The sequence below is a fragment of the Lotus japonicus genome, chromosome 1 (genome assembly GCF_012489685.1).
Source record: "Lotus japonicus ecotype B-129 chromosome 1, LjGifu_v1.2".
Taxonomy (NCBI): Eukaryota; Viridiplantae; Streptophyta; class Magnoliopsida; order Fabales; family Fabaceae; genus Lotus; species Lotus japonicus.
In genome coordinates this window covers 106,341,066-106,350,203 of record NC_080041.1, presented here as the reverse complement: position 1 = coordinate 106,350,203, position 9,138 = coordinate 106,341,066, and the positions used below count along the sequence as shown (strand labels likewise).

Below are 9,138 nucleotides of genomic sequence, written 5' to 3'. Positions count from 1 at the left end.
GTTGGTGTAAGATTGAGGTCGCAAGGCAAGGTGTGTTATCGCTGAAGCTTTGAGGAAGATATTTCTAAAAAAATCAATGGCCAAGATTGTGCTGTAGGCGGCTGGAGAGCGATCTAGTGGAGAGGATCTAAGCTGATACCTTTTCTTAAAGATAATAAATGAGTTGGGATGAGTTACCACCCCAAAATAGACATTTCCGACCAAATATGGAATAGACCCTCTCTAAGATTTCACAAAGGGTTGTGGTTTGAAATGGATTTAACAAAGATAATGAGATATTGGCAAATTGCGAGAGAAAGATGATACTATACCACAAAAAGGCATCTTAACTTCCATAATTAAAGCAATCAAGTTCCTACAAAAAAAGACATCTTAATTTCCATAATTAAAGCATCAACTAAAACTTTTCAATTTTAAATAGTCTTATAAACTATGAAGCTGCCATTGATTCACTATGAACAGATTACATATCTACCACTGTTTTGAACTTCCAAGAAGAAAACTGAACTCATGATGGTATGGTCACTTCATCCTTTCCATAGATACGCTGCAGCTCCCGAGTAGCAGCTTGATATGAAGCTGATAAGAGTAAAAATAGATTAGAATAAGAAAAACATTGAAGAATTTATGTCACTTCTATATCTGAGCATAAACAATCGAATCAAGAAGGCAAGACATGCAAACTGAAAAAATCTTGTTACCTTTCCAAATACGAAAGTTCTTTTGATTGATGAGGGAGCCAGTCACCTGCTGAATTGCCTCAAAAAGCATCTCCTGAGGAGTGTTTTTCAGCTCTTGAACAACAGCATAGATGGTTTTTCCATTCTCGAAGTATATGTGATTGTTAGGGTGTTTTGTCTTGGCACCAGCATGACGCTCAAACTCATATGCATTAAGAGGCTTCATGACAGAGTTTAAAATATGAGCAATATTGCTTGAATTAAGCAGATTATCAGAATCTAAGTGATATTAAATGATATGCTAACCTTCGACTCCTTAGAGTTACAGTCATTACATGAACACAAGTACCCAGTCCCTTTTATGGTTCCTTGAAGATTTTTCTACCAAATAGAATATAAAATATATTTAAAAAGTTAGTATACTAAGCAACTAAAGCAGCTTAAAAATAAAGCAAGATAAAATAGAAACCCATTTTACCTCGCGTGACCATGAAACATATTTCACCCGAACACCATCAAAAATACCAGTTGACAACAAACTCTTGACATTTGAAGGAAAATTGTTAGAAGGAGCCTTCTTTGTTGACTTTGGCTCTTTGTTCTTAAGGTTGGAATCAGTTTTAGTATTAGGTTTTGGGATGCTATTTACAAGTTGCTCAGAGTTTAACTCAGTCAGATCCTTCTGGCTATCCAAATCTTGAGACGAGTTCTGGTTGCCCATCAACAGATCATAGTTACTAATGATTCCACCAGAGGGATTTGGTTCAGGGTCATCATGAAAAGGTCCAAAAGATATGGTACTGCTCTGACCCTTATTGTGGTTTTGACCTACAGGTAAAGAGCTAGAATCTCCTGTATCGTATGGAACCGTTGATACATCTAAAGGAGCAACAGTTATGAAAGCTTCTCCTGATTTACCAAAGGTTGGACCAATTGATATAAAGCTCTCATTCTCCTTGGTATATGAGGTATTCAGAGATATCAAGTTGCCATGTTCCTTTTCATATGACTGACCCATGGATATGAAACGTCCATCTTCCCTGTCAAATGGCTGACCCATAGATAAGATACTTTCGTCTCCCTTGCCATAGTTGTGGCCCATCAACATAAAACCCCCATCCCCTTTAATGAAAGTGTGGCCCATTGGAAGAAGATTGTCACCATTCTTGCTTATTCTGGTCCCCATAGCAATAGAGTTCTCATCTTCATTGTTATAAGTAGGACCCAATGAAATATTGTCATCATTTTTATTGTAGCCATTGCCTATTGAAATTGCACTGTTATCAGCCCTAGTATAGGAGTGCCCTGTGGATGCAGGAGGCATACAATTATCAGAATCTCTAACTTGATTAACTTTAACTTTTCTGATGCCACCAAAATTCAGACATGATGAAGGGTCTGGAATGGTAATTGACAATCCCATAGATGGATCATTACCATATTGATTCCCAAAATCTTTCCTTCCCATGTTCAGATTTCCACTTCCAATTGATGGCATGTTTTTATCAACCAAATTGACATTCCGTACATCAGATCCAAAGAGACGATCAGAAAATTGACCTGTGACTGAATGAAACCCTGAATTGGTGTCCCATTGAGAAACATTCACATGTGAAACTCCTGATACTGGCCTGTCACTAACAGCTTCAACTGCTTGTTTTTTGTTGCTGAATACTTCTGATTCGCCTGTATCCATAAACCACTGATGACTCCGCTTTGGTTCAATTCTGGAAGAGTTCTCATATCCAACATTTTCTTCAGCCAAGCAGCCAGCATCCCGCGGCATCCAAAAGCTTTTATGCTGAAAAGACTGCAAAGAATCATATGTTAGCATGCTTGTCTAAAAGAACTTGCAATATTAAAAAAAAAAGACGGACTGTTGAAGAACCAAAAAACAAGAACCACAGAAGAAATTTCTTGTAAGTTTATCTTAAATGTGCTCCTTAGCTTTCCTTATATGCATACTCAGATGACTAAGAGTACACTTATGAAGCCCATTGGCATGAAACATCATGCTTCAAATCACATCTAACAAGCACGCTGATTGATGTAAAACAGACAAGCCAGTAATCAAATATACAGACAATTTTAGAAATTCAATCAATAATATTTTATGGCTATCATATAAATCCATTCCATATATGACCTCGAATCTCAAAAGAGTGGTCAGTAAGCATTAAACAATGGAACCAACCATAGAAATCAAACCACAATCCAATTTCATGAAATCATAAAAACTTCCCAAAGTTTCTAATGAAACAAATTTGAATAATCTCCTACAAAATAGGTTTCCATTTAATAATTGAAATGCCCACACTGTAGGCATTCCATCAAACACATTTTGTCACAGAATTGCAGAACAAGATCAGAAATGGGAAAAATAACAACACGTATTCCAGTAATAATGTTCTCTGACCAGGATCAATGTGATACAAGTTCAGACCAAAAATGCATGACGAAAATGCATCTCCTCTCTAGTCTACATCCCAGGTATCCGAGAGCCTGGTCTCACCCATCCACAATACTTCTTCAAGACCAAAGACTCACTCACTCTTCCTTTTCTCCTGTTAATCATAGCCTCTAGCCCCCCCTCCTTAACTGACTGTCTAATAAACGATTTCAACTGAAAAACTACAATTGTCTGATCCTAAAGTTACTCACGGATTCAAACCACAGAGTAGCAAATAAATTATGTCTGACAATTATTTATGACTAGTAAACTTTTAAGGTTCTACATTGACGAGAGAGATAACTTAAGTATCCCTTGTAAGGACTTGGCAAGCCTCATCCTTTGAGATAGCTTTTAGGATTGAGTTAAGCCCTGCCCAAATTCAAATATGGTATCATAACCTATCTTAGATTCGTTATTAGGCCACCCCTGATGAGTCACCCACGAAAAGTTCAAGTTCAAGATTCAACATGGCCCATGGCTATCCCGGTGAAGTCAAGCCCATGGCTATTCCAGCAGAAACTAAGTCAATCTTACCCCAGGGATTTCCAAGAAGGAAAAGGTAAAATCAATCTGACCCCTTGGACGCCCCAGGTGAAAATAGCGTGGGATTAGGTTTCCAACACAGAAATTAACCAGAAGGAAAATCAGTTATGAGAGATTCAGTGTATTTGAATAAAAATCTAACTTTTTCCAAAACAAGTAATTACTTCATGAGAACCCACAGTTCATTTCAGGAAATAAGTTATGGGATTCCACGAGTGGATTTTGAGTCAAAGATTGATGGTTACTGATTACAGGTCAAAAACTAATAGTCGCAAATCACAGAACCCATCATCAAAGTAAGATATTAGGAGAGTTGTTAACAAGAATGTAACAGATACTTGTCAATGGGTGTAGTTTGGTGTATCTCAAACCAAAACTTCCTAAACTAAAATCTCTATCAATCCCTCACAGCTTGAAACACTAGATAGAAACAAATAATGAATTTTCACAAAATGGGCATCCAGAATCCATTTCACACATGCACTAATCACAACATCAATAACCTTCATATTGCTGTTTCACATCTACAATAAAATTTAGGAATAACCAGATAAGTTAGCCCATTTGTAAACAGTAACATAGTGATACTCCAATGCAGCTTCATAGAACTACACACTGTCAAAAGCAAGAGCTTAAACATCTTTACCATTTGAATACACTAACAAAATCATCAAGTGCAAACAACAACAGTTAATCTGTTCACTCTAAAATGAATAAATAAATTTCAAACATCCTTCAGATAAATGATTTTTCCATCATGCAGAACCAGGCAGTGACAAAACTCATATATCAGCATCATGCAAAACCACAAAACCTACATTTGCATCATGTAAACACCTTGCTAGTCTCGTAAACCTACCATTTCAAACGATTCAACAATTCAAAGTGCCACCACTCACTGGAGAATGCAAAGAAACCGCCACAGCATAAAATCAAAACCTCCGAACTCGATCAACTGCATCACAAAACCCACAGAGAGATCAACACTTCACTTCAGCACAAAATCAAAACCTCCGATCTTGATCAAAACCAAAATGCAAAAAAACAACAAACAATCAACAGCAAAAATAGAAACCTGGAATGGGAAAACGGAACCGAGCGATTGAAGCTTCGATCGCGAAGGAGAACGGAGAAGGTAACGGAGCACCAGACCGGAACTTTCGCCGGAGGTTTTTCCGGCGGAGGCGCTCCGCCGTTACTGTGTGTTGGGATTACGAATGAGGTTTAGAGAGTGAGGAATGTGGATATCGACGAAGATATAGTGCGATGCTGCGTAGCGTTACTATTTTTCTAGAGGAGTATCTGCCGTACACGTGTCACGGTTTCTTTCTTTTGGTGGTTCGTTTGGGAAATCTGGACCGTGGAATGAGTGCTTAGTTGGACATTGATTGGAATTTGTAGCATCTGGTGAGGTTTCATGTAGAGTTTCATGATACGTTGGATGTGTCTTTGGCATTTATAATTATTCTGACGTGGCGTGGTGTGATTGGCTGCTATTTAGTTTTAAAAAATAATTGAAGTTTGCTTCCCCAATTGAAAGGACACAACACTTCTTATTAAGCTTGAGTGCACTTGTAAAATGTAATTAATTTATATTTACTATATTTAATTGATATTAATTTAAGGTATAGTATTCAAACTTCAAAGTGATGTATTGAATTTTTTAACTATTTTTTTTTTGTTACAAGAGCAAAAGATTTTTAACTATTGTAACCAAAAAAATAGTGTAAACATGTTATTTTTGTTTTGAATGAAATAAATGTTTTTCAGTAAATTTTAAGATGAATGCATCCATATTTTATTTGGTATAAATGATCCATATTGAGAATATGTTACTCTGATTATTTAAACTGACAGTTTCATTTATTATTGATATGTTATTTATCTCAGTTATAAATTATTTATCCATAAATCTCTTTTTTTACTATATTACAAGAAAAAGTGAAAAACATTCATTAGTTTAAAAAAGAAAAAGAAAAAGAAGAGAACTTTACCAAAGATCAAACTTGAGCACTTTCTTATAACAAAAATGCTACTTTGCACCACAAAATTTCTGCACTACACACACGACCCATTGTAATTTCTATCTTTTGTCTTCCCTTCTCTCTTTTCTTTTATCCCGGCTTTTGCTTTTGTCTTTTATGTATACATGTGTAGTGCAAGTCATGTGAGAATGGTGTCATATCTAATAGCAACACTCTTTTTATAAACAAGTTAATAAAGATAAGCATACCCAAAATCAAGTGAAGTAGCATCACTTGTGAGTACATGAGATAGGAGTGGTGGTCGAAGCGGCATATACGGCGGAGGAGGTGGTAGGTGGCAGGTGTGGGGGAGTGAGGGAAAGGGGTGAGGATTTGGGGGAGTAAGGAGGAAGATGGCTTATATGAACGGCGGGTGGAGAGAATCTCATGGCGGAAAAGGAGGGACGACAAAGGCAGATGGGCTGAGGGAATTGTGGGCTGCGATCCAAGTTTACTCTAACGTAAGCCAAAACTGACTATTTGGTGCTGGGATTGTGACCAACTTAATTTTTTACTCTAAAACGACCCTTTGTAATGTTAATTAAATGAATATAGGGAATATAATTTCTAAGAAAGTATGCAATAATTAATATTGTCTTGAATTTGCAAAATGATACTAACTTTTTAGGAGTATTCTAAAAATGATTAGAAAGCAGGAAATATATTAAATTAAAATCTTATAATTATTCTAAAATATAAGTACTATTTTTTGCAACTTATGGATGTGAAAAATACTTTTATGAGTTTCACCAATAGTTTGAATGTTAAAAAAAAACCAATAGTTTGAAATGAAAAATTCCAGAGTCAAAAATAAGAAGAAGAAAAAAACTAATGATCAAAATAAAGATAATATAATGAACAAATTTCATTTTTAATCCTCTAATCAAGTAAGTAGTAACTCAAGGATTTTGGTCTGTACTTTATTTATCGTAAACTTATTTTCTCTATTTTAGTGATTCAAAAAAAAACTTTATTTTTCATATTTTTGTCATCTGGTTTCGTAATTTTGTAACTTTGGTCCATTACTTCTTCTTCCTCTATGTATTGGTTAATGCCTAGGAATCCTTAAAACAAATTTAGTTGAAGGGACGTACATGGCTTGGTTTTCATGTTACACGAAGTTTTGTTTTTTTTTTTCTTTGACTCAACATAAGATAAAGATTATTTTCCGATGAAGAAAAAAAAACATAAGATAAAGATCTAATTATGCTCAAGAAATTATATAATGAACGATATTTCATACTGTATGATTCCAAAAAAGTGTGTATATAAAAGACAAACAAATAAAATTAATCTATCTATGGTCCACACTAGCTATATCTCTCCAATTTTAATCAACAATACTCAATGCAAATAATCAACCAAACCAGTGGCCTTTCCAATCTTCAAAAACTCCAAATCATTCTCAAAAGGTGTCAAGTTCAAATCCAAAGCCAAAACTATCTTCTTGTAAGCTTTCATAACATTCTTTGGTGATGAATCAAGACTGCTACCACCACTACTACAACTCATAGTAGTAGAACTCTGCATCATGTTTCCACTCAAATTTTCAGCTCTGTGCCTTCTCATGTGTCCTCCTAAGGCTTGTCCTATTGCAAACTCCAACCCACAAATTGAGCATTCATGAGTCTTAGGCTTTGGAGGTGATGATGAACCATGAAGCAATTCCATGTCTCCATTTCCTGCCATCAACCTTGGTTTTTTGTGACTTGCCCTATGCCCACCGAGTGCTTGAAAAGAAGAAAATTGCCTGTTGCATGTTTTGCATTCAAAGACACGGCTAGGGGAGTAGGTGGAGGTGGTGGTGGTTTCAAATTCACCTCCTTGAGAAAGCAGCATCAAGCAATTTGCCATGGTCATGCTATCAATTTCTCTTTCTCTCTTCATGGCACAGTAAATTGAACTAACTCACCAAAACAAAATTGAAATATGCAGGGGGTATTCTGTTTTTTGGAGGTGTGAAAAGAGAAATGAAGAAGTGTGGAATTAATATTGGAACTCTAGGAGGCTCTGAAACGTTTGGTATTTATAAAGGGTGTTAAAGCTTGTAGCTGGTTTAGCTTGAGAGTGTTGAACACTTATGATAGTTGACATTTTGTGATGTGCATGTATGTTGCCACATACTATTATTGTGACTTTGAATGACTTGTAAAACAAGCAAGTGTGACAGTTGCAACTAATATGCGTTCGGTTCAGGTGGTACATACTTGATTCTTTTTAAGTAAAGTCTCAGGTTTGAGTCTTGTTAATATAAAATAAAAATAAAAAACTTTCCTAAAATAGCTAACGTCCAAATCCACCAGGATGTCCAAATCCACCAGGATGTGGATGTTCCTGACTCGAATAACTTTGTCTCTTATGGAGGAGAATATGGACATAAGATATAAAAAAAAGTGTGATTGCTGCAATAATTAAAGCAATTAATTTGAGGCGTTGAACTGAGATAGGGAGGCTACTTACTTAATTAGGACTTAGGAGTTGTTTGGTGTGAAAGGAGCTGAAGGATGCTGTTGTAAGCATGACAGATGTGATGAGCCAAACAAGGCGGAATGAGTCCTAGTAAGTATTGGGGGGCGGCACTAGTATTATTACTGAAAACTATGTTAGAATATTGTTAAAATCTTTGATGCAGAATTCTAAGGCAAGGATCAAGGGTATGTACATGGAAATGAAATTCGTTTAATAGAATAGCATAAAAATGTTGTATTTCTCCTCTTTAAAATTTCTATACTGTTTTTTCTATTTTATGACAAATAATGTCAATGAAAAACAATTATGTTCAAGCTGTGAACATCTATATTTTGGTGGATGAACTCTCTATTGAGAATTATTTACATACACAAGCAAGAACAGAATTAGAATTAAAATGTAAGTCGTCTAAAAAAAAGTCCTTAATAAAAGTGTCCTCAATTAATGTATTTAATCCCTCAAAATTTTATACTACATAGTACATACTTTAAATAATCAATGCTAATTTTGTTTAATATGTTAAATTTTTCCTCGCCTCCTATATCTATTTTTCTGGTTCTGTTTGTGTACACAAGACTTGAACATAGACATTACTTAAAGAAAATCAAACTTTATACCACTTGATTTGACTTAAGTTATTGTTAATTTTGCTAATTATGTGTTAAATTTTTATACCACTTACTTACCTATTGTTTCTGGTTATGTGGATCGATGTTAGTGATAGAATGGTATGAAAAAGGAAACAGCTTGCTGATGACCTGAGTTGGAAGATGGTTGATTGAGAATAATGATCTGACCAACATGGTGAAGCTGACTTGTAAGTCATCTAGAAAACATGCGCGCGGAACGTTGAGCATAATAAAAAAATTCAAATCAATTAAAAGAAGATACAATTTCTCTTTGGTGAAAAAAGAAAAAAATTTCTGCTGGTGAAAGGTTTATGTAACTTTGTTAATGAGTTTGGTGTGAA

The 9,138-nt window shown here is 35.3% G+C and overlaps 2 protein-coding genes across 2 annotated transcripts; both read right to left on the bottom strand.

Annotated features, from left to right (window-relative positions):
* Nucleotides 1-308: 308 nt before the first annotated feature.
* Nucleotides 309-4,910, bottom strand: LOC130728821 (uncharacterized). Its single transcript, XM_057580393.1, has 6 exons — nucleotides 4,751-4,910; nucleotides 4,535-4,630; nucleotides 1,159-2,490; nucleotides 987-1,061; nucleotides 702-900; nucleotides 309-579 (listed from the first exon to the last, which is right to left on the bottom strand). The coding sequence occupies exons 2-6, from the start codon at nucleotides 4,535-4,537 to the stop codon at nucleotides 509-511; spliced, it is 1,680 nt and encodes a 559-aa protein (XP_057436376.1). The 5' UTR covers nucleotides 4,538-4,630; nucleotides 4,751-4,910; the 3' UTR covers nucleotides 309-508.
* A 2,007-nt stretch (nucleotides 4,911-6,917) lies between these two features.
* Nucleotides 6,918-7,719, bottom strand: LOC130732386 (zinc finger protein ZAT11-like). The gene has a single exon (XM_057584443.1). It carries the CDS (start codon nucleotides 7,584-7,586, stop codon nucleotides 7,044-7,046), a length of 543 nt encoding a protein of 180 aa, XP_057440426.1. The 5' UTR covers nucleotides 7,587-7,719; the 3' UTR covers nucleotides 6,918-7,043.
* Between the last annotated feature and the right edge of the window lie 1,419 nt (nucleotides 7,720-9,138).

What these genes read in the sequence shown, in the direction of transcription:
- LOC130728821 (XM_057580393.1), bottom strand. An exon ending in ATGTTTCATGGTCACGCGAG is followed by an intron (nt 1,062 to 1,158) that starts GTAAAATGGGTT and finishes TCTATTTGGTAG; the next exon opens with AAAAATCTTCAAGGAACCAT. An exon ending in GAACTTTCGTATTTGGAAAG is followed by an intron (nt 580 to 701) that starts GTAACAAGATTT and finishes TACTCTTATCAG; the next exon opens with CTTCATATCAAGCTGCTACT.
- LOC130732386 (XM_057584443.1), bottom strand. Translation starts at nt 7,586, where the DNA reads ATGAAGAGAGAAAGAGAAATTGATAGCATGACCATGGCAAATTGCTTG.